General features: G+C 35.5%; 1 protein-coding gene across 3 annotated transcripts in view; it reads left to right on the top strand.

Moving 5' to 3' along the window:
* Positions 1-25,212, top strand: part of ING3 (inhibitor of growth family member 3) — a 35,559-nt gene extending 10,347 nt beyond the window's left edge. The window contains exons 2-12 of one of the 3 annotated variants that reach the window (XM_082400116.1): positions 19-90; positions 2,686-2,786; positions 4,722-4,787; positions 12,843-12,939; positions 14,762-14,833; positions 15,672-15,791; positions 16,044-16,201; positions 16,811-17,004; positions 18,318-18,510; positions 20,868-20,906; positions 22,765-25,212. In XM_082400116.1, the coding sequence (XP_082256242.1) occupies positions 19-90; positions 2,686-2,786; positions 4,722-4,787; positions 12,843-12,939; positions 14,762-14,833; positions 15,672-15,791; positions 16,044-16,201; positions 16,811-17,004; positions 18,318-18,510; positions 20,868-20,906; positions 22,765-22,881 (1,229 nt within the window). In that variant the 3' untranslated portion in view covers positions 22,882-25,212. Of the gene's footprint in view, positions 1-18; positions 91-2,685; positions 2,787-4,721; positions 4,788-12,842; positions 12,940-14,761; positions 14,834-15,671; positions 15,792-16,043; positions 16,202-16,810; positions 17,005-18,317; positions 18,511-20,867; positions 20,907-22,764 lie in introns of those variants that run through there. The other 2 variants (XR_014246930.1, XR_014246931.1) reach the window with 2 other exon arrangements.
* Positions 25,213-25,462: the final 250 nt, after the last annotated feature.

The raw sequence follows: 25,462 nt of genomic DNA on the forward strand, positions 1-25,462 counted from the left end.
GGACTCTCCCTTTGACAGTGATTGAGCAGCTTCCAATGGACCTGCGGGACCGCTTCACCGAGATGCGCGAGATGGACCTGCAGGTGCAGAGTAAGTCGGCGCGTTTGCCCTTGTTCGCTGCGCGCGTCAGTGCCAGACTTACTTGCCATCGACGCCACCGACTCTGCTATTTGGCTCTCCTCCGGCTCACTCGCTAGTACAGAAGCAGTTGTCCAAAAGAACCGGCAATGCCAAATCTTGCCTCTTCTGTCTCCCACGCTAATTTTCTCCTGGCTTTTACAAGAGAAGGTGGCATGAGAGCACGTGTGCTCCTTTCTCGAATTTGGGACTGTGCAATAAAAGTTTCTATACCTTCGTTGAGAATGTAGATATGTTTTAGTGCACAAAGGCATACATGTTGCGAAGATTTTGACTTGAGACTTAATGTATATAGAACGTAGATTTCAGCATTTATATTTTTGTTGAAGTTCATGCTAATCAAAATTCAAGAGCGGACAACACGTAGAAGCACAGGTTATATGTAGTTCTTTAGAGACCCTGGTGAACTTGGAATGTCGCATTTGAAAAGTTACACATTAAAGGATACATTCTCAACTGGCAACAATATGGTAGTTTCTCAGTCAAAATAAGAAAGTAAATAAAATCTTACTGTAAAGCTTCTTGTCTGCTGTAACAAAAATTTTGACTTTTCTTCTTTCAGTTATAGCTTGGTAGTCCAGAGACGTGTTCCCCAAAATAACCTTGCTCATTCATAGAACAGTATTTAATTTATTTGAACATTTTTTTTTCTGTGAAGTTTCTTTAAAGAGTTTATGATTCAGAGAGGGTAAAGAATAAATACCTTTGGAGATAACAAGGTAAATACTTAGAGCAAAATTTCGAAACAAGAAAACAGTGCTGAGTACCAAATATATGTCCATCATGCTCTGAAAGAACCTCACACACCTTCCCCCTTTGTGAAATGAATATAATATAGCTGTTCCAACTATCTTGTAGAGATACTATATTAAAAATTTTTAATGTGAAATATACGATACATAATTAAAATGTATAATCAAGTGTACTTTGTGGGCTTTGTGTCACTCCTTTTGTTTGGAGAAATGTAAGTACTCCTTAATTGCTTAAATAATACTAATGGCTGACCTTCATGGGGTGTATCTGCAGAAGATGTTTCTTGATCCCATGTGTACCAGCTATGTTTGGAGTATACATAGAATTAGGATTGAGGTAAGTTTCTTGTGCTGACAGGTTTTCTTCTTAGAAAAGTAAGGGTCGGGGAAGATCTGGGTTTTGGGGTATGATAGGGAAGAAAGGAGTATCCTGGAAAGCGACCAGAAAACAGAACATCCAGAGTGCGGGAGTCTTGAGGTAGCTAAGAACCTGCCCCCCCCCGCCCCTGCTTGTCTGCCCCGCCATGCCACACACACTTCCATACCCAGTGTTCATGAATAGTCTTTTCTTAGCCTCCTGTCGGTTTTATGTGGTGCATAATACAAGGTGATACATCATGGAAATCACCTTCTTCTGTTCAGTGGATTGCAGTGTGGAAGTCTGAATTGTGTGTTGTTTCTCCAGCTTGCTCACGAAATTCATTTTAACTTTAATGTAGTTGAAATGCTAAATACTTGCTAAAGTAGTGTTTTCTACAGGATTGAACATAGATTTTATCATCAGACAGATCTGAGTTCATTTTAAGGCTTTACTAACTTATTCATTGGCCTTGACCACATTACCACTTCTGAGGGATTTTTATTGTCTTGCGGATTAAAAGAAATACAGGTAAATTAGAACGTTTAGTACCTGATACGAAGTGGGCATTCAATAAAGGGTAGTTGTTATTTTATACTTTATCATTACAAATGTTAAGTCCTCTAGCAATTTGGACTTGATTATATAAGTTAGAGGTTTTTTTAAACTTGCATTTTTAAAATGATTAGAATTATCTGAAGTGAATAGGTGTTATGGATTAACAAAAGATATCTCTTTGTCAAATAAGTTAGGAAATGCACTATTATGCACTGCAGATCTCCAAAACAGTATAGTAAAACGGTTTTCCTCAATTTACGTAGCAACAAAATCCCTTTTATTTATTTTTCCTTTTTTAGCAGACAGAGAATGAATTGACTATTCTTAGCACACACTTCAGGAAAACTTATCTAGAACAAATAATAATGTGCGTTAAGTGAATAAATGATTGTACCTACCACGTTCAGTCATGATATGAGATGATGGGGTGCTTAATGGTGTATAGCAAGAGGTTGAAACCTTTTTATCACATTTTCTTATTGAAATAAATGTGAGGATTATCAAGTGGTGATTTCAATAAGAAATTGTGTTTCAGCATATTTGGCTGACTTTATACCATTAGTTTTTGACCCCAAGCCTGTACTATTCAACAACTATGGTATAGAATCTATCTACATTGTTGACTACTTTGACTATTGGAAAAAGTTTAGAAGTAACAACAAAAATAAATTGTCAGTAGGGAAAATTGTAGCTTTTTTTTTTTACTAAGGTAATTAAGGCACCATATATTTACATTATTAGAACATGACATATTTAAGTTACAGACCAAGTAAAAGAGTGTATGTGGTCAGATATTTTTTTCTTTCTTCACATCAAAGCATGTATATTCAGTGTATGAGTTTGGTCATCTAAATATGAAATGTTTTTATTATGTCCTAGATGCAATGGATCAACTAGAACAAAGAGTCAGTGAATTCTTCATGAACGCAAAGAAAAATAAACCGGAGTGGAGAGAAGAGCAAATGGCATCCATTAAAAAGGTATGTTCAACACTCTGGATGATTTATCTGTGAATTTTTGAGACCCTCTGAGGAAGATATTTTAAAATTAAATAGTTTGGGGGATATCAAAATGAGGGAAAGTTATCAATAGCTCTTTAGAGTTTAAACGTGACTTATAAAATTAAAAATGATATATTAAATGTTAGAGCTTCAGGTATAGGAATTTTTTTTTATATATAAATTTGTTTATTTATTTTTGGCTGCGTTGGGTCTTCGTTGCTGCGCGTGGGCTTTCTCTAGTTGTGGCGAGCAGGGACTACTCTTCGTTGCGGTGCGCGGGCTTCTCATTGCGGTGGCTTCTCTTGTTGCGGAGCATGGGCTCTAGGTGCGCGGGCTTCAGTAGTTGTGGCTCGCGGGCTCTAGAGCGCAGGCTCAGTAGTTGTGGCTCACGGGCTCTAGAACGCAGGCTCAGTAGTTGGGGCGCACGGGCTTAGTTGCTCCGCGGCATGTGGGATCTTCCCGGACCAGGGCTCGAACCTGTGTCCCCCACACCACTACGCCACCAAGGAAGTCCCAGGAATTTTTAATCATTGAAGCATCTTGGTAATTTAGAAAATTATTTCAATAATTAGTGACTCATTAGAGAGTCACAAAACCATTTAAAAAGAACATTTTTTCTTTTAATTTGTTTTGTTCTAGTTACAGGTAATTAAAGTTGCCTTGTCTTTATATCTGTATTGTCTTCCAATTTGGGCCACAGACTGGGGTGAAAATTAGCAACCTTGAAGCATATTTTATATATTGCTAGGTACCTAGGTTGGTGGAATCATAGAAGAACAGAATCCTAAGAATTGAAAAGATCCTTAAAAAGTATTTAGTTTAAAAGTCTTAATTTGTACGTCAGTTGGGCCTAGAAATACAGAATTCTTTGAGTTTTTGCTAGTTTTATAGTACTCAGAGCTCTCTTCCAGTTTAGAATGGGTATCAGCTCTCCCCTCAAGGTTTGCTTTAAAGGTGTGATCTAGTTTATTTGGGGATACGGTGGAAGAACTACTCACAAGCCCTCAGTTTGGTCATGACTATGCCATTTGACTATGTGACATGGGACAGGTCCTTTAATACCTCTGAGTAATAATGGCTCCCTTACCCCCAACCTTCATAGAATTGTTCAAGAATCAACTGAGAAAGAAACTTGAAAACTAGTTGTGTTGTTTATTTTACCACATGGGGGGAATGTTATTTCTGTTAGGAGCAAAAACTTCAGAATCTTTTATAGAATTAGTCCTGACTTGGAGGATATCTGGAGGCCCAGGTGTGTGTGAGTATAGACATCACATATACGCATCTTAAAGTCATTCATCATCCCTTTATCCTATTAGGTTTTTGGTGTAGCACAGCTTGGATCTACCCTAAAAGTCTGATACTTAATGGAACTTCATAGAATTTTTAAAAAATAATTTGCTTTATATGGGGGAGAAATCTAAAGTATAGGTTGATTGTATGAATTGATCCCTAGCTTAAAATGAGAATTATAGAACAATTGGAAACAATGGACATGTAGGTGAGAATCCTTTCAAAAGTTGCTTTTATAACAAGTTTTAAAAATGGATAGCATAAATACTCTTTACAAATTAGATAAGTCTTACACCTTAAATAACATTTATTTTTAAAGAAAAAGAACTATTCATTGGCTCACATAACTTTTACTAGTATAGAGGCTAGACTTGGATGATATTTATTTTTTATTTATATCTTTTCTAGGAATTCTGAACATCTTCCTTTAATCCTTGGCTGTTGTCTAAAATTTCTAATCCTACCCCATTCCCACCCTCTCCCTAACTGGATTTTTATTGCTAATGCATAGTGACTGACAGTGATAACAAGCTATGATAATGAAAAATGCAGTTATATGTCCTGCATACACATATTTTTAAATTATTAATTTATTCTTGAAACGCGAATGTCTTTATTCAGGATTACTATAAAGCTTTGGAGGATGCAGACGAGAAGGTACAGTTGGCAAACCAGATATATGACTTGGTAAGTAAAATTAATGTGCATGCTATGCCGTATTTGAATTATGGATTATGTTTTAAATGGTGTTGGCTTATATGTAATAGGAAGAACAGATTAAACTGAATTATTGCTCTCTTGATCCCGTTTAATTTCAGAGTTCAGTGTCTACTTTTTGGTTTCTTTGTGGAAGAGAGCCAGAGAGTCCACAGTCAATAGGTCAAGAACCTTATATTTTAGCCAAATCTACATTGCTATAAGATTGTAGCTGACGTTAGGCTTTTTTTGTTTTTTTAACAAAAATAGGTGTTTATTTTACTAATCCTTATCTTCTTAAGGGAGTGTGCTTACTTGCCTGATAAATCATCTTGAGATTGTTTCTGTGGCAAAATACACGTAAGAGTACTGTGTTGATAGTTCTTGGTAGTCTGATTAAAATGAAGAAGAGACTTATTTCAATCTGTGTTAATGGATAGCACTCAGCTGTCTATTAAGTGACGTCAGTAGATAGCACTCAACAACTGGCACAGGTGGCAAAACTGGGAAACACGATTAAATGAACTTTAAAAACGGTTTTTTACAGTAGCGGCAGCACTTCTTAAGGATTGAAATCACCGAGAAGACAGATATATGCAATATTTCTCAAATTGGTATAATTATGTTTTTTTTTTTTAACGTAAAGCATCTTCTCCCAAAGTATATACTTTAGGAAATACTCATTTCTGATTCTCCCTCAAAGCAAGTTAAAGCTGAAGACAAATGCTCACTTTTGATTAACTTTAGCATATGGATTCATATCTTATTTTTGTAGTCTTGTCTGGATACAGTTTTATTACTGAACAGATACGTGTTAATATAAATGTCATTGGTGAGCATGACACAGATAAAAGGTACATATCCCATATGGTATACATTGTGAATGCTATACTAAACTAGAAAACATTGGTCATGTAAAACCACAGAAAATGCTTAATTGTTTTTATATAGTGAAAATATTTTAATGGCTATAAAGACCTAGGCTCTTTTGCTCATACAGTTAGTCTAAAAACAGTTTCATAAAAGATACTGACTAAAGAAGGATAGAGTGGGCCGGTAGCTTGATTTACTGTGGAACGAAACCCAAAAAAAGTTCTTAATTGTTTTGGTCTTGAATTAGGTCTATAAACAGAGAAAGACATTTATGTTTGAATCCAGGACTAATTTGTTTAGTAACATTCTTTCTCATACGTAGTGACTAGGTGTCAAACTTTATTTAGAAACTACCTGCTTTTTAAATCATATAGCTCTTTGGTTCCAATCTTTTGTTTATATTTTATTTTACTACTTTTTACACCTTTATTAAAAGTACTTCATGCATTTAGAAAAAATATATATAACAAATACATGCTTTTTCAATGTGTGTGTGTTTGTGTGCGTGTATCCATCTCTTGTTTACAAACCACACTGTTCATCCACTGTGTACTTGGTGTAATGGAGGTTTATGTGGGTACAATGGAGGAATGAAGAGTAAATGCTATAAATGCTCCTGTCCTCAAGGCGTCTGTTAACTAGTTGGGGAGACATGCCCATAAGTAAAATGAAGAGCCTGTATAGAAACATGTTAACAAATGAAGATGAATACAGTTGGGTATTAAGGGGATCTGGTAAAAGACTGACCTAAGTCAAGCAGAGTTACTGTTGATTTCTTAGAGGGTATGAGATGAGTTTTGAACAGAATTTATTCAGAGCCTCGGGGGCCTGGATTCAGGTATTGTATTGAGGGGAAAGCATTTCACTCAGAGGTAATGGATAAACACAGAATGAAAATAAAAATTAGTAAATTCTTTGAGGGAGGTAGGTTATTTAGGCTAGAGATTCAAGGAATAACAGGTGATGTATTAAATTTAATACAATGTAATGAATGTAATAAAAAGCAAGGACCCATAATGGATTCTTGCAGACGTGAGTTCTGCTACTTCACTGACAGCAAGACTTTGGAAAAGTTATTTAATCCTGGAACCTCAGTTTCCTTATCTGTAAAACAGCAGTATTAGTTTGTGCCTTAAAGGAAGATTTGAATCAATCTCTCTCTCTCTCTTTTTCGACAGAGATATAGAGACAAATATAGATACATCTATATACATATGTCTATATCTGTCTCTGTATATCTCTTATCTATATCTGCGCACGCACGCGCGCACACACACACGCGCGCACACACACACACACACACACACACACACACACACACACACACACAGTGCTCGTAGCTTGGCAGATAGTAAGCACTCGCTCTTTAAAAAGACTCACTTCATCTCATTTCTCTAACAAATTTTCTACTTTCCTGAAGCCACTGCTTCCCTTTCAGCTCTGCCAAGTTAAACCTGTTTTTTTTTCCCACAGTCCCCCATTATTTATTTCTAAGACTGCCTTTTGTCTTTTCTCTACTCTTTCTTATCTCTCTCCCTTTCTTTCCCTCCCCTTTTCTTTTTGTTACTCCCCCCCCTTCTTCCTTTTCAAATACTCCATTGCTGTTCCAGGTGACCACGATATCCTTAATATAAAATCCATTCTTCTTGAGACTTTATGTTAATTTTTTATCCTCCCACCTTTGTGGCCTTTCTCAGTCTCCTTGGGTATCACTCAGAGCGGTTCCGAAGGGTTCTGTCTTTGACCTGCGTTGTTTCTCACTCTGTTCAGTGGTTCCCATGTAAAGGTAGCTTTCTTCTCCTCTTCAGCCCCAACTCCAGAGGCTGATGAGACCAAATGCCACACGGTAAAGCATTGTTGTGATGCCAGCTTTACCCCAGCCCCGCCACACTCACCACCCACGTTGAGAAACATTTCTCCATTACTTTTCCATGTGTATGCTTAGTTTTAGCAATTATGCAATAATTATTCTTCAAGCTCAAACTTCTCCTCTGAGTCTGTTCTTATCTGAGAATTCCTAGGCCCTGGAACTCATTGTATTAAGACTTAAGTCTTCTCGTTTTACTTCTCTCACTAGCATCACTTCTCATGAATAAATAATTGTTAAAATGTTAAAATCAATTATGCACCCTCATTAAATTCCTATAACATTTAACAGGTGAGAGCTTAGAAGGCTCTGTGCTTCAGAGGTGAATAGATAAGACATAGTGTAAGCGTAAAAATACAGTAATTTTTATTTATAGATCCTTTACCAAGTAAACAATGGTACTTGTATTTATACAGTTCTACCTAGTGGGAGAGTATAACTTTCACTCATACGGCAAATATTTATAGATCTCCAGCTATGCGTGGTCACTGGTGCTGGATGGGCAGTAATGATACAGGCAATGAATATAGGCAAACTAGATTATTGGAGATTTTGGTAAGTGCTGTGAAGGAAATAAACATCGTGGAAAGAGGGGGAAAGAGTGAGTAACTGGGGGAGGCTTTACGAGTCTACTAGTCAGGATGAGTGTAGTCTAAGGAGGTGACATCTGAGGCGGTACTTGGAAAGCGAGAAAGAGCCAGCCATGTGACAGGCTTAAGGAAGAACGTTTCAGGCAGGTGATGGACCAAGTGCGGTGTCCGAGGTGGAAAAGGGTCTGACAGTTGCACCAGGAAAGAGGCCAGTGCGGTTGGTGTGTCGTGGGAAAGAAGAAGAGGGTGTGAGCGGGGCAGGCAGAGGCTAGCACGCGCAGGCCTAAGAGCCGATGAAGCAGTGTTTCTAGTCTAAGAGCAGGGGGAGGCCAGTGAAAGATTTTAAACAGAGGAGTGGGACACACCTTAGACGACAATGTATGTATGGCTTTGCTTAAACATTACATTATTATGGAAATGTCAAGTAAGCAGGTATTATCTTGACAGGTTTTGAGATACAGCAATTGAGTATATAATTGTGTTTGATTTTGCCCCTCAATGTTTTCTATAGCACAGTATTTCATTGTATTATTTTTCATTAAAATATTTTATTTACTTTTAAAATCAGTAGTAAGCTTTTTATTCCTGTGACCGGCACTGTACTGACTACCTTATTTATTAAGGAAAAATATCAGACTGCATAAATATCCACAAATGAAGAAATTTTTGGAACTAGGGGTTTATTGGAATGAACCGATGCTTTATTTAAGAGGGTTTAGTGAAATTTGACTAACAGACAAAAAAAAAATCTATCTTATTAAAATAATATCCTTCCAGAATCCTGATGTTCATAGGCTTTAAACACTTTTTTGTGTTCCTCAGCCAGATGTCACTGCCATAAGGCCACATTAGATTACAATACCTAGTAAAGGTGATTTATATATACGCTGATAAAGCTTGAGCTCTTAGTTAATGCTTGAATGGTTTTAGCAGCCTCTTACAGTGCTAAATACCCTTGAACTTGCTTCTTTTTTATATCCTGGTTTATTCCTGAGATGATTATATTTCAGGCCCACATTTTACCTATAAACTTGAGAATTCCTCATCTGATAACTCTAATTAAGGGAATATATTATGTGAGCTTGACCTTTTGATTTGTCTCCTATCCTTATTGTCTTTTAGGAGAATGATTAGATGTAGTTTATGTGCTAAGGGCTTAAGTATTTGATTCACCCTAAAGATGGATCAAATTTTCATCTAGTTTAAATATAATTCAGGATGTGAAGAATCATTTTCATGACTTACCATCAGAGAAATGATTTGCCATCATGTTTCCTTTCTATTCCCCAGTTTACCCTCCTGATTCCCTATTACTAGATCTTTTCATGGATAGAAATTTCTCTCTTATTGCCATGGATTTCAACTTAGAACCTTGTAGACTGAGTGCTCATTGTGAAAGGGCAAACTCGACATCTAACTTTTAGAATTTGACAGTGTTGGAAGCCATAAAATCATGGAAAAACTTTTAAAGAGCTGTATTCAGTTCAGTTTGAGTCCATCAAGTGATACATTTTAAAATTTGAATATTGGAAAACTGGGAGAGACAAAAGAGAAAGAATAAAGGATTACAGCTCTATGCAAAAATAATTAAAGGGTCGGGATTTTTTGTTTGTTTCATGCAGAGGGGCCAAGGTGACTTAAATATTTTATGATCATGAATATATTAACAAATAATGTTGACAGAATTTCCTTGGTCTCTGTAAAGTTCAGAAAAAGGACAATACATTTAAAGAAGTTATGATTTGGGGTTGTAGGATATGATTTAGGGTTGTAGAATAAGGAACTTTTGTGGCTAGCATTTATTGACATTAAGTGGGGAACAAATCAATAATTAGACTCTGTGGTCAGCCTTGTGTTAGAAATCTGTGGTTAATGGAAAATCTCTCGATTGGATCAGTACCCTCTTTACCACTATAAATCAGTCTTAGAGGGTCAGGTGTTTGTAGAGGGGTACGGTAACTTGGGTTCTTGCTTCACCTGATATCTGGGGGGCCATTATGGTGCTCAGCTAGGATAGGTGCTTTACCCATTCAGAATCATGTAAGTAGAGGGAATGCACTTAATGATAGGTTTCAGTTACGTTCAGTTCAGCTCTTGCTATTGCTGTTTAATGCTGTTTAAGTATCCTGGTGCTTTATAGCTTAAGTTAAATCTTGTGGTCAACTTCTTTCCAACTCCTAATTTGATTTAGTACAGCAGTGATGAATCGAATAAAAAGAATTCTCATTGTTTGATAATTGCTTATAATATTAATCAGTTCATAATCTTTTTTACCTACCAGGAGGTGGGAATGATTGAAAGCTCTCATACAAAACTCCCCACCACAATGTGGTTAAGCCTTTTCTGTATCTGTTTATTTTAATTGTGAATTCGGTTTTTCGAGTTATTAACTCTTTGGGTTCCACTGCTTTTTCTGAACTATCTAATATTGGGAATTCCATCATTATTTCCATGTTTTCAGGTATAATAAACATTATTAGTGCTATCTTAAAAGATAATTAAGCAGTTCTTAAATTCAGGGGTGGAATGAGTTAGGGAGGTATGTATGGTCTCTTCATCTCACCTCGATCCCCCCTGCCCCCAGCCGAGATTCTAACACTTCCTGTCTATACTGTCTGCCCCTATGACAGGCCACACCAGGCTTTGTTTTTCTCTGAGAGTTCTGTTTGTCTTCTTGTCTCTATACATTCTTTAGTTATTTAATTATCACTCCATCTTTCCACCTGTTTGAAGACAATCCATTCTTCACTATCTAACTCATTCATAATTCCTTTATGTCTACAATAGCCCAATATTATATTTTTTCTTTATGTGCTACTTCTGACCCTTTCTCGCTGTTTTTTATTTGTTACATCTAGGAGATTTTTATTTATTTGTTTGTTTATACCTTTACTGTGTTAAAAATCTTACATAAATCTTGATTTGTCAGCTAAATTTTAATTCCTATGAAGGCAGGGATTCTCTCATTCTTCAGGTATTCTCCGTTTACCCAGTGCCAAGCACACGATAGGAACTCAATATTTATTAGTAGTATAGTTGTAGGTAAGAAAGGTGGTGGAGTATTTTCATTGCATTAAGTAGACTTGGAATTTAAATATGAGTGTTTTTTCTGATCTCCCTTGAGATTAAATTTTGACAATGTAAGAGATATTCTTGAATAACAGGTCTGTGTTCACACTTAATCATTGGAAGGGAGTTTCCATTAAAAAGGATGCTCAGTTACCTGCAGGTTCTTTGAATAGTAGCATGTGTCTGTAATACGTGACCCTAGAGAATTTTAAATATTGTAATTACAACTTCTACCAAGCTCTGAAAAATTATGTGTGAAGGTGGAAGGAAAATTGGGCCTTGAATTCTTGAAAAATCATAAACCAGCATCCCAATGATTACTATTAATATACAAAATACAAATAATAAGACAATATTCTTATTTTTTTCAATTTGAATTCTATTACTTTGAGTTAAAAAATTGGCTTCTGCATGCAGAAGTTCAGAGGGCAATGTTAGGTATAAACAGTGAAGCACAATCTATTACAAATAGATCAGAGTTAAGTCTCATTTTTATAAGGCACTAGTTATTGAATTTGGACATGTTGCTTAACCCTTCTGAGCCTTAGTTTCTTCACTTATGAAGTGGAGACAGTAATAACCTATCTCAAAAGATTAGAGCAAGGACTAGAAAACATAAAGCTTCCAATGCACCAAACACATTAGTGGCATCTAACACCCGCAAGTGTCTTTTGCTATTCTTCTTCCCCACTCCCTCATTTAGATACACATTATTTAATCGAAAGTCTTATTTAAATTTTTTGCCCTCTGGTGTATCATAGCATTTTGACATTTGTGAGAAAGTTACTCTTAATTATAACAGTGATTAAGAGGGAAACTAGAGTTTGAAAAAAAGATGTTGACAATAATGTGACATGCATATTTTTCAAGACTTGGTGTTTTTTGGTTTCACTTCAAAGTAGTAAATTTGAATAAGTATTGAAAAAATTTAATATTAAGCTTTAAAAATACATTAAGACTTGTTGCTAGTTTGAGGTGTCATAAAATTTTCTGAAATCAGTCCAAAGATGTCTAGGTGAATGAGAAAATACAATTTTGCCACCTTAACCAAGGGCAACAGTATTACAATAAAACCCTTTTGACCAAGCTGTTTGTGGAATGGCATTTTCTGGCTAAAAACCCCTTTTGTTTCAACTCTTTACATAAATGTTTACAAGTATAATGGTCCACTTTCCTGCCTTAGAGAAATGTATGTATAGAATATAGGAGCCTCTTTGTTTGTAGACTGAGGATCTTTCATTCCTTACTGTGACAGTTATTATGGTCTGGCAGTGTGGATGGCCTTGTTATAAGTAGGAGATTAGGCTGAAAGTAATCGCAGGGCATACTAAGAACTGTTACCAACCCTCCTGTACCACCCACCGCCCATCTTTGCTTTACTTTTCATATCCTACTTCTTCCAAACATTTTCTAACAAATTGTGATTCTGGTTTCTTAAAACTTAAAATTTATTCAAGGAAACTTCGGAGATACTTAGCCTAGCACCCTCATGTTATAGATTAAAAACCTGCGGTGTAGGTTAATTGACTTGCTCAAGGATACAAAGCAGATGCACTAAAAGAAATAAAGATTTAGGTTTCCTCATTAAACTGACACTTTAATAGTGTCCCAAATTGTGGTGGTTATCTTTGATCTTCTTTGAAACAGGTAGATCGACACTTGAGAAAGCTGGATCAGGAACTGGCTAAGTTTAAAATGGAGCTGGAAGCTGATAATGCTGGAATTACAGAAATATTAGAGAGGCGTAAGTAAAATTTACAGTTTTGCATCAATGTTGGACAGTACATGTGCACATCATTGAGGAGACACACGTCCCACAGAGGCTTCTCAGATCCTGCTCCTTGGTGGATGGTGGCACCTGGGTGGGATAGCTTGGTCCCCAGCAGTTGGACTGTTTGGGTCACGGATACTTGGAGAGATAATATATCATCCACTCACTCTGTATGAAAATAACATATTAAGTCATTCCATTTTTTAACATGGATATGTGCTAGTAAGATGAGTGGTAGGAACAAAGATTTAAAGGAATACAACCATCTAGAAACAAGTCAGCCATCTGGCATTACGTGTTTTGACTTTGCCCTGCCAGTTTATGCACTTAAGTGTTGAGGAAGGTTGTCATTTTTTCTTCTTAAGGACTGCCTTAAAGCTTTCCCTCAGCTGTGTTACTAAGAAAGATTTTAATGAGTTCTTCAACACTTCCTCTTTTTCTCAAGAAGTCTTTCCTAAACTTTCTCTTATCAGCAAGAAACCATTTTAATATTTCTCTGCAAGACTCGACTTGATCTCCTGCCATAATTTACTCTTATCACTTCTAGGGCTTAACTTAGGAGACTTCCCCAAAATGGAGACATGAGCTCTGTTTCTTTAACTAATTTAGCTCTTCCAGCCTAAATAGATAAAAGCAGATAGTGCTGTGCTAAGCCCAGAGTAGGCACTCACTAAATGTTAGTTGAATCAAGTCAGTATTATGGCTGATTTCTAGTAGAATTTGATTAAAGGATTCAAGCATCTCTTTTCTTGGTGCATCTCCACAGCAAGAAATAGGTACAGCAACATGTACCTATTTCTACACACAGATGAAAGGTTTCTTTAGAGTGTTAGGTTACATATATCTCTGTTTATATACTCACTAGACGTCAACTAGGGCAGCACCCACACATGAATCCATCTTGGGACCCATAGTTGCATGTTTGTATTCAGAAATAGATCCATCATTTTAGGTGATCATCTCATTTATTTGTGATACTTTTATTCCAGGGGGACCCTATCTGAAGATAATAAGTATTTTGAGACAAAATAAAATATTTTATTTTATTTTTCTGAAACGCTGATAGTAGGTGTGAGTAGCAATAAGCCATGCCTATTCAGTACTGCAGGAAGGTTAATGAAGCATCCTCTGTAAGGACGCAGACGTATGAAAGTAAATTAGATCAAGTTATAAAAATTGCTCCACCCTGTGCCCTGCCATAATTTCATCTCAAGGGATCAAGATAAACCCAGGAAATTTCTTTACAAGTATTTTAAAGCTTGGTGGTAGAGATTCTATGCATCACTTTTCACAAACAAAATCCCTAACTTCTTTTAGGAAGTCTTTACTATCACATGTCATTTTAATGATCAGAGAATTTTCTTTCTTATAGTAATGTCCCATTGCCTAATACTTTAGACTCTCCCATTAAAAGGTCTTCAGCTCAGTAACTCTAGGTTGAGTTTTTCAGATCAGTAATGGAGTTATAATACCCATTCATCCACTTACGTGGTACCAAATGTCGTGAATTCCCTAACTCAGACATTAGCATGCCTTGACCCATTTTGTACTTAAGGTGAATATTGAAAAATAGGTTAACTTACTGTTTAGAAAGAGGATCAGATTGGCTCAGGGTAAAATTGGCAGTGGTGACCCTCTAATGTGTTTGGCTAAAATGCTACAGGCATAGGCATCAGAGCTTGCCAGTCCTTTGCTGGTTAAGGGTACAGAGTGCCTGTATTTGATTGATGTGTAAAGTTCTGTGGCGGTATCTCATGTGGTCTATCTCTGTGCCTCTCTTTTTTTTTTTTTTTAGGATCTCTGGAATTAGATACTCCTTCACAGCCAGTGAACAATCACCATGCTCACTCACATACTCCAGTGGAAAGTAAGTTTGATTTAGGACAGCTAAAATTTTAAAGACAATTAAAAATTCTTTATATTATCTATGTATTCTCTTTCACTAGCTTTACACAACCAACTGAGAAACGAATATCCTCCCCTTTTATTTTGTGAGATGTATTTTTTTCATCGCAATTACTGGCAGATTTATCTTCTTCATTTGGGAAGAGCATATTTGATTTGGGAACAGGTAGTCTGTTTTCCCTGGAATTCATTGCGGAAGAACGTGTGGTACTAGTAGCAGTGTATACTGACTACATACAGACACCTGCTTCTCTCCAGGGAGTGTTAGAACTAAGCCAAACCGTGAACTACTTGATTGTGGGCTCTTCGTCTTTTTTATCCTTGCTTTTCCATTTTTTAGCTTACTGTTGGCTTATAATAAAGTCTCAAATGGCTGGTGAGTTAGTGAGTAAATGAATGGTTAGTCAGATGCTAGCTGGCTAGATGACCGTATTGGTGCCTTTTTTTGACAGAGCAATTTGATATGAAAGAAAGATTGATTGAAAATTATTTTAAATTGCAGTTCATGTTTTGAAAACAAAATTCTCCTCATGTTATATGTGAAACCATGGTGTATCATGGGTTATCTTCACTACTTTGCTATTAAAGTTTTTTAAATGTCCGAGCAGTCTGTTCTTACTAAAACAGGTGACACAGAGAGTTCTGTTTGTCCTGTCTTCTCAGAAAACGTAATGTTCTGTATTCCACGAGGAACTCAGATCATAACTGTATCAGTTTATAACCAGATGAAAGTACAATATTATGCCTTGTCTATAGTTCTCTAAACTTTAAAAAAATTTGAATTTTCTATTTGTATTCAGAAAGGAAATATAATCCAACTTCTCACCATACGACAACAGATCATATACCTGAAAAGAAGTTTAAATCTGAAGCTCTTTTATCTACCCTAACATCAGATGCCTCTAAGGAAAATACACTAGGTAAGTTTATTATCTTAAATATGATTGTTTTCTTTTTTTGTTTGCATTAAAATAAAGGGAAATGACAACAATTACGATTAATTATACAGATTCTTTACCTGGTTAAAGTCTACCATAGGAAGAAAGAAGCAAAAATGTGACATGAAAATTTTAAATTTAGTGATTATATCTGTGCTGAGAACTAATATATTTTAAGCTCACTAACTTTATGTTCTCTCTAACCATTTTTATTGCTTCTTTAATTCTATACAGGTTGTCGAAATAATAATTCTACAGCCTCTTCTAACAATGCTTACAATGTGAATTCCTCCCAGCCTCTGGCATCCTATAATATTGGCTCCTTGTCTTCAGGAACTGGTGCAGGGGCAATCACCATGGCAGCAGCTCAAGCAGTTCAAGCTACAGCTCAGGTAAAAAGGAAAAAGGTTTGGAAACAATGTTAAATTTTGTCTGGATCCTTGGCAAACTCAAATAGAAACAGCTAGGTAGGAAGAAAAAGAGTTTTCTTGCATTGTAGAGTTTCATTTTTAAATCATAGTTTTATGCTATCTGACATTTTATTTAATGAAATGAATATGCAGAAATTCCTGATTGATAATGAAAAGTAAAAAATAGATTCATACAACCTCATGCAGATCCCTCCTCATAGTAATTGCTCATGACGCCCATATTCTTGACTGTAAGCCACAGCATCTGCTAGGACTATACTTTATTCTTTCTACCAGTTCTTTCTACCAGGCTTTCTCTATAGCCGCAGAACTTAGGTTGCCTTGAGTTTGTTCACTTCTGTACTGGTTATCTGTATTCCAAATTAAGATACCCATCCTGTAGTTACTTCATAACTAGGTAAAAACTGATCTTAAATCTTTACATAAAATAGCTTAAATTACAGTGATGAAAATAATGGTTTAAACCAAATAATAATGGATAAGCCAAAATAATGCCAGAACTAGTAAGACTTGAAAAAGAAAATATACCTACTTATATTTATTAATACTACCAATGAATGTCTTTCTAAGATGAAAGAGGGACGAAGAACATCAAGTTTAAAAGCCAGTTATGAAGCATTTAAGAATAATGACTTTCAGCTGGGAAAAGAGTTTTCCATGCCCAGGGAAGCAGCTGGCTATTCATCATCTTCAGCGCTCATGACTACATTGACACAGAACGCCAGCTCATCAGCAGCAGATTCACGGAGTGGGAGAAAGAGCAAGTAAGTTTTATTGCTACAGTAGCCCGTACCTTTACTAAGTATGCAGACTACCTGACATCCAGCTGGGCTTCCGTATACTAAACAAAGGCAGCATGATATGATGGATCAGGGTGAACTTTGGGGAGGTGGGAAGACATGACATTTCCTTCACACTGACTGACTTTGAAAGGGATGAAGTCTTTCAAAAGTGCTAAGAGACCGTAATTTTTCTAGAGTCTTAAATTGGGTTTATTAATAAATGACTATCTCTTTACTTTCTTTTGTTCATTAAGATAAACCATTTTATGAAACTTTTTCTGCTTATAACGCCTTATTTTGTCATGTGTTTCCTGGAAATTTTTTTAAATAAGATTCTTCATTTTGATTAAGAGCAAGTTGTCTTAATTCTTGGTATTACATCCCCAAAATTGAAATTATGAAAATATCCCTAGATTTTGTGGATGAGACTCTTAGGATGATTATATAAAAACCTAACAGCATTTGGCACCATCTTTCCAAATTACCTGCATATGTTAGGTATTCATACATAGTGAAAGTTCAAATGCTCGGCCAAAAGAATTGTATCATAATTGTATCATAATTTATTCTTTAAATGTATTGTATTTTCTGCAAGTAAATGTTGTATTTTCTGTGTTCCTGTACTTTCCGTGACTAAATCTCTAAAAGAATGATCAATGTAGAATTACCACAAAAGTGCTAAATATCTTAAAAATTCATTTAATGACCCAAACTTATTATAACTGCTGATGATAAATTTTTGTATTTTAAAAATTTATTAGCATACAGATAATGGTAAATTTCTTGTGAATTTTAACACTTTTTGTTTCCTGTCCTACACAGGTAAGTATTCACATGTCAGTTGATGGTCATGATTATTTTCATCAAATGCTTCTGTGTATTTGTATTTTAGATTTTGATGAAGAGTATTCAGTTTGCTTAAAAATACAAAGAATGTCTGTAAGGTAGCCATAACTAATACTAATTCTTAAAAGTATTACCTACAATTTAAATCAATGGTAAGTAGTAACTGATTAAAAATTTATTCTAAAAACTTTGAAATATTTTGAAAGAATTTCCTTTGAATATATTTGTTCTCCAGAAAACAAAAAAATCTCAGATAAAAATAAACTGTTATGAAAAATGTTTTATTGCTCTAAACAATTGTGCTTTTAAATCTGTTTATCAGATTATTTGAGTGTTAAATATTAATTTATACATTTAATGTTATTTCATATCATACCACTTACTTAGAAGTTATTTTCAGGTAACTTCTTATGGATGCTGAGCAAATAAAACTGATACTGTTTTTTCAGAAACAACAACAAGTCTTCAAGCCAGCAGTCATCATCTTCCTCCTCCTCTTCTTCCTTATCATCATGTTCTTCGTCATCAACTGTTGTACAAGAAATCTCTCAACAAACAACAGTTGTACCAGAATCTGATTCTAACAGTCAGGTTGATTGGACTTATGACCCAAATGAACCACGATACTGCATTTGTAATCAGGTAAAAATCTGACATAGGTCTATAAAAGCATAATCTGAATAAATTAGGAAAAAGAGCTACTCCATTTTTTTAGAGTTCTTTTTAGTCCAGTTAAAAATACCTTTGCTTTTTAAATATATTTTTCTCCTGCTTCTTATAAAAATGATGTGTTTGCTGTAAATACAAAGACTATAAAGAAACACATAAGTCATCCATAATCTCGGCCCTCAGATATAACCTATAATTAAACATTTCGATGTACTACTACTGTATACCCCACATGGATGTTGTCTTAGCCTGCTCAGGCTGCCATAATAAAATACAACAGACTGGGTGACTTAAACAACAGAAATTTGTGTTCTCACTGTTTTGGAGGCTGGCTAGTCCAAAATTAAGGTGCTGGCCAATTGTGTTCCTAGTGAGGGCTCTCTTCCTGGCTTGCAGACGGCCTCCTTCTTGTTGAGTCCTCGCATGGTGAAGAAAGAGAGCTTTGGTGTCTCTTCCTTTCGTTATAAGAACACCAACTTGATTGAATTAGGGTTCCACCCTTATGGCCTCATTTAACCTTTATCCTCTCCTCACAGGCAGTCACATTGGGGGTTAAGACTTTAACACATGAATTTTGTGAAGGGACACAAACATTCAGTTCATAATACATACGTACACAGATACACACATAGGTGTATGTGTATTTGAATTTGACAGTTGGAATCATGGTATGTCCTTTTATGTAACTGGCTTTTTTCACTAAATCATGTGTACTGAACATGATTTTTCTTGTCATTTTTTCCTTCTCACAGTTATCTATTATACTCTGTACTGAAACATATTTAGTCAATATTTAGCTATAAATTATTTTAGTGGTTTTATTTTTTCAAAATTACAAATAACATTATGGTAGGCATTTTTTATGTAATCCATTTCATACATCTAATTTCTAGGGCAATCCTTTAGAATTAAAATTAAGTTATAAATATTGGATACCAACTACCAAATTATCTTCTAAAATTTATTACCAAAATTAATAAATTGGTGAATATGCCTGTTTCCTAAACCCTGTCCAGCACTGCATTTTATTCTCTCTTAAAAAGCATGTACCAATTTTGATAGTTTTGAATCACACAGTTGTTTCAGTTTACCTTAGTAGTAAGGTTGGATTTTTTTGGCCATTTTGATTTCTTCTTTTATGAGTTGGCTGATTTTTTTCTATCATTTTTGTCACATATAAATATTTTGCTTGGTTTAGTTCTTTAATTCTAAAATTCCAATTTTATGTAGTAATGACTGTCAGTCTTTTTCTTTATGAATTCAGCCATGGATTATATCCTTAGGAAGGCCTCTTCCCCTTTACCCCTTATAAATGTGTCTTGATTTTTAAATGTTTTGGTCTGTTGATATGCTTTAATTTCTTCACATTTAAATATTTAATCTGTCTGCAGTATATTGTGTTTAACAATGTGAGTTGTCAGTCTAATTTTTAAGAATATGCCGTTTAAGAGTTTGCTAGTTCTGCTGTCACCTGATAAACATTTTTTAACATTAATGATTAAGAATATCCTATAAATATCCTGGCAGTAGAGGTAGATGACCTACAAAAGAACAAAATCAGATTCACCCTAGATTTCCCCTCTATAACACTAAAAACTAGAAGTTGATGAAATATGTCTGTAGAGCTTTGAGGGAGAAATCTAAGTGCCCCCCTCCCCGGCCCCTACCCCACCCCGCGGCAAATTGTTACCCAGAGAAGTTGTTGATCATGTGCATAGAACCGCAAACAGATATTTTCACTCATGCAAAGAATCAGGAAGTATGCCATCTAGTAAAATAAACTCTATCTGAAAATGTATTCAGTTCATTGAGAACTTAAATGAATTCAGGAATTAGGAAGTCGTGCTGTAAAGTGCTAGTGAAGAACAGCAAAAAGAAAAATGAGAAAGGACATATAATAAATAGATAATAAGTTTAGAAGTTTCAATGAAATGGGCTATTGACTGCAAAAATGTAAATGACCTAACCTGACCCAAGAAAAAGTAAAAAAAAAACTTAAGTATGTAAATAATCAAGAAAGAAACTTAAAATCTTTATAAAAGAAACCACCCAAAAAGTTGGCTCCTTTGCCAAGGTAGTTTACAGAACAAATTCTTGCAGACTTTCAAAGAGTACATAATTTCTGTGTATCTCCCCCTACATCCCAGTCCCAAAAAAATCTTTCAGAAAAAAAACTATGAACTGTGTAAAACTATATGCCCCGTTTCTTAATGCAGTTGTATATTCAGTGTATTTCCCTCTATTTTCTTAACAGTATCATAGACAATTAATTTGGGTTTAGATGCTTGTTATATAGTCATAATAAAAATATTTAATTTTCTTTTAACTAGGTATCCTATGGTGAGATGGTGGGCTGCGATAACCAGGATGTAAGTATTAAATTTTTCTATTTAGGAATGAAAAAATCACAGATTATTATTGCTAGAATGTATACTTTTTTGTTTACTGTGTCTCTCAGTATAAGAAAACAGGTTTGAAGTTATGTTCATTGTAATATTGCTAGAGTATTCCTCCCCCAAATAGGATAGTGTCCCTTAATGTATTCCCTATTTTAACTTTTTTAAAGCTAGTTTTACGGTTTGATGTGTGGATTATACTTCCCAAAAGGTGCTACGTTGTATGAAAATTAGAAACACCCTCCTCCTCCCCTTTTGCCAAAGAATGCTGTGTTTGCTGGAATTCAGTTCGCTTATCACAGTGAAGAACTGGAACTTTAGAACAGTACATTCTTTCAGGAAGCATGATGCTAAGGTGAAGGCTCTAATGTGGGTTATTTTCCTCCTATTAGTGTAGTATTTCCTAAGGTACTCTGCAAGTGTCAGCTGATAAGAGCCACTTCTGATATTAAAAAAATAAAGAAGGTTTGAAAGAAAAGAATTCCTATTTATTTTCTTTGAAGTTTTATTTGGGTTAGAGATATGTTTTGAATGCTGAGAATATATTTTTTTTAAAAGCTTCTTTTTTTAAAATTATTTATTTATTTATGGCTGTGTTGGGTCTTCGTTTCTGTGCGAGGGCTTTCTCCAGTTGCAGCAAGTGGGGGCCACTCTTCATCGCGGTGCGCGGGCCTCTCACTATCGCGGCCTCTCTTCTTGCGGAGCACAGGCTCCAGACGCGCAGGCTCAGTAGTTGTGGCTCACGGGCTAGTTGCTCCGCGGCATGTGGGATCTTCCCAGACCAGGGCTCGAACCCATGTCCCCTGCATTGGCAGGCAGATTCTCAACCACTGCGCCACCAGGGAAGCCCCCTGAGAATATTTTTGTCTAGTAATTTCCACTGCCTTCTTACTGTCACGCAGCTCAGCCCCCTTTTGTCCATCTTTTCCTCCAGAGGGGTAACTGAACCCTGAATTCTAAAGAGGACTGATCAGTAATGTCAAGATCCTAAGGTTAATAATAAGAGTTTTAAATTTTTAAAACAATTTGAAAATTGATCAGGGTTGGCTCATGAAAATGTGTGCTTTCCTGACCTGCCAGGTTCCCAACAACACGTTCACATAGAGAAAGACTTTCCTTCCACTCCCTGTGCAGAACCACTGTGGGCTGTTTGTGATTATTGCAAAACCATTTCAAAAAGACCATTGTAAACTGTCTTCTGGGGCGCTTAGTGCAAATGAGGGATGAGAGTTCTGTGAATACCCCGTCGTGCTCTCTCTGATCCCTCTCATTCCCAGTTGTGTTCCTCTAGGTGCTAAGATTTTCTGTGAAAGTGTAGAACCACTTAGTATATTGCACAGTGGAACTCTTTTTCTCTGCATATCTAGGAATAGATACACCAGAAGGGAAACCCAGGGCAATCCTTTATGTCTTTAATTACAAGTAGCTTGTTCTACTTTATGAGGAAATGAATAAGGCTGAATATTAAATGAAATCTTTAAAATACATTTACCACCTATGTGAGAGACCCATCTCACTTCTTCTTGTCCTTGTGAGTTGGTATCAATGTACTCTCCAGCTTAACGGAAATTAGTGAATTTGTGTTCATTATTTAAGATTATGGGAGTAGATTACATGAACCTCAGAGTTAACAAAGATGCATCATTTTCTGTGTCTCCGTTTCCTCATCTCTGAAACTTACCAGTTGGACTAAATGAACAATAAATCAGCTCCTAAATGTCAAAGTTCTGTTTCCATGGCTCTAATTATTAATATTTAGTCTGCTGGGCATATTTTAACATACTTCCTAATCTTTTACTAAAAACTATTTCTTTGCACTTTTGCTTTCTAGTGCCCCATAGAATGGTTCCATTATGGATGTGTTGGATTGACAGAAGCACCAAAAGGAAAATGGTACTGTCCACAGTGCACTGCTGCCATGAAAAGAAGGGGCAGTCGGCACAAATAAGGGTGGTCGTTTCATTTGAGAAAGAAAAAAACTCCAACATTTTATATAGGACTTTAAAAAAAAGAAAAAAAGAGAGAGAAGAGACAATGCATTTCCAGGCAACCACTTAAAGGATTTACATAGACAATCCTATAAGATCTTGAACTTGAATTTTATGGGTTGTATTTTAATAATGTAAGTAAATTATTTATGCACTCCTGGTGTGCTCTGAATATTATTCCAGTCAGCCTTGGATTATTTCAGTGGCCAACATATGCAGACGTTTGTACTCCTCAACCATTTTCTCCAAGTAATGGGCATTCTATAATTTAGACTTCAAAGAATTCCAACGACGAAGATTTTAAGAAAAGTATTTTATATTCAACAGGTATGTTCTGCTGCATGTACTGTACTCCAGAGCTGTTACGTAACACTGTATATACATGGTTGCAAAACAAAAAAAAGTCAGTGCTTCTAAAAAGAATTTAAGATAATGGTTTTTTAAATGCCTTTATAATAAGCTTTGTTTCTTTGTGAAACTAAATTCAGCGGGCTGAAGGAAATGGTTCATGTGATAAAGTGGGCTGGTGTCCTCTAGAGTACCTGGGTACATAAACAGAAATTCCTGTAGGTAAAAACTAATCTGTGCCATTAGTCTTTATATGTTTCTGCATCCAGATAGAGTGCAGTTCACGAGGGTGGGAGGGGGAGGGGCTGAGGGGAAAGGGTGTTATAAGTGATACATTTTTATACCAAATGTGTTTATTTTTTTGTGCAAGTAGTCCTTAAAATTGGAATTGTATTAGGTGTTAAAATAAAGTTTTTAAAAAATTACTTGTATTTATACTTCACACTTAATAATGAAAATTTCTTAATTCCAACTAACTTCCGATTTTCATAATCTAAAAAGAACAGAGACCCAGGACACAGAATGCTGCGTAATCTGTTATTTCTTTAATAATGCTTGGAATTTGTGATATGAAAATAAGGGAAAGACATTTTTAATGCAAATTTGAAATGCAAATGTATTTTTCTAGAACATCTCCCTGACTTTTCCTTCAGTCTGAGGGACATGAGAGAAGTCTAACTACAGCAGATAAAATGAAAATAATGATTGTAGTTGTTTTGACTTGTGGCAGTGTGGCCAACTTAAGTAAAGAGAACCCTTGGATCAGAGCTTAAAATTCAGTTCTCTTTTTGATTCTACCACATGTTGGTATGACAGTTAATTCACATCTTTAATCACTCTGGGGCTTATTAAACCAGGGTGACGCTGGCTTCAGGATGTCTATAAAGCACTCCTAAGGTTTTATTCTATAGGTGCTATTTAAATTATAAATTTTGCATAGTGGAAGTTTTATTTAAGGTATAATATCGAGTCTGGTCGATAGAAAAATCCTTAAAACTTTAGAAATACTTATTATGTCGTATTTCTTTTATATTGAAACTTACTGGTCCCATCAGATTTCTGCTTTAATCAAAACCACTTATGAGCCTCTTAGAACTTATACAGAAAACTATGAAATCTATGCAATGCTACCCAAAGGGTATGGATTAGATAGGGGATTTCAAAGGTCTCTTCCAGCTTCAAGATTCCATAATTCTGAGCTGCTGCAGTCTTATTTTATAACTGGACAGCCCATAAAACTAAGTTAGGTTCATTTGTGGGTACTCATGATTTCATGATACTCAGTATTTTCATGGAGATTTTATAAACCTTTAAAAAATAATATATAATGTAGTATTCAGTTAGCTTATTAGCATGTTGCCTGGAGATGCTCAGTGGTATTGTTTAATCTATATATAATGACTTTTCCAAACTCATTTGTTTTATAGGAATTGGTCAAAGGGAAAAAGCCTTATGTACAGCCTTATTTTAAGAGAAAGTTCCTATAGCCCCTTTCAGTGTGTGAATTCCACTACTTAACTAAATCACTCAGAAAAACATTTTGACAAATTTTAAGCTCAGACATTGAATATTTTATGAAGTGTGTATAAAGAAGTAAACCAAAATTGTGTGCAGTTATTTAGTAATGGGTAGAACCTGTTAATATCTGAGATCTATACAATGGGCCAAACATGGAACTACCTCATCGGAAAAAAAAAAAAATGTGGCCAACTATTAATATTCTTTGTGACATTTACATCAAGGAGTATATGAGCATTTTTGGTCTTATAATATACACATTCAAAAATCTTTGTTGTACAAAACTCGTGTAACAGTTGGTGGCACAAAAAATCCAAATGTGGGTTCACAGTTTATAGGTGGTGAAAATTGAGGCCTTACTGCTGTGGAGTGTATATTACAATGTTCATGGTGACACATTTGAAGCAATAAATGGCTTAATTAAATGCCTAAATGAAGCTGAGTGTTTGATAAACATACAGTCATTCTTTTTAAGGGCAGTTCATTTTTTGGCTCTTTTCTCCTTTAAAGAAATTCCACATATTTTAGATTTTTAACCATCTTTGTTTTGTGCAATGTTAGTGCTCTTCGTCCTTAGACCTCAGAAATAAGTCTTCTTGATCTAATTAATTAATTAATTATTTTAGTCTTAGAAAAATAAATGTTTAATATACTGCCAGGAGTAAGATTCTCTTT

The sequence above is a fragment of the Balaenoptera borealis genome (genome assembly GCF_965194805.1).
Source record: "Balaenoptera borealis genome assembly, chromosome: 7".
NCBI lineage: Eukaryota > Metazoa > Chordata > Mammalia > Artiodactyla > Balaenopteridae > Balaenoptera > Balaenoptera borealis.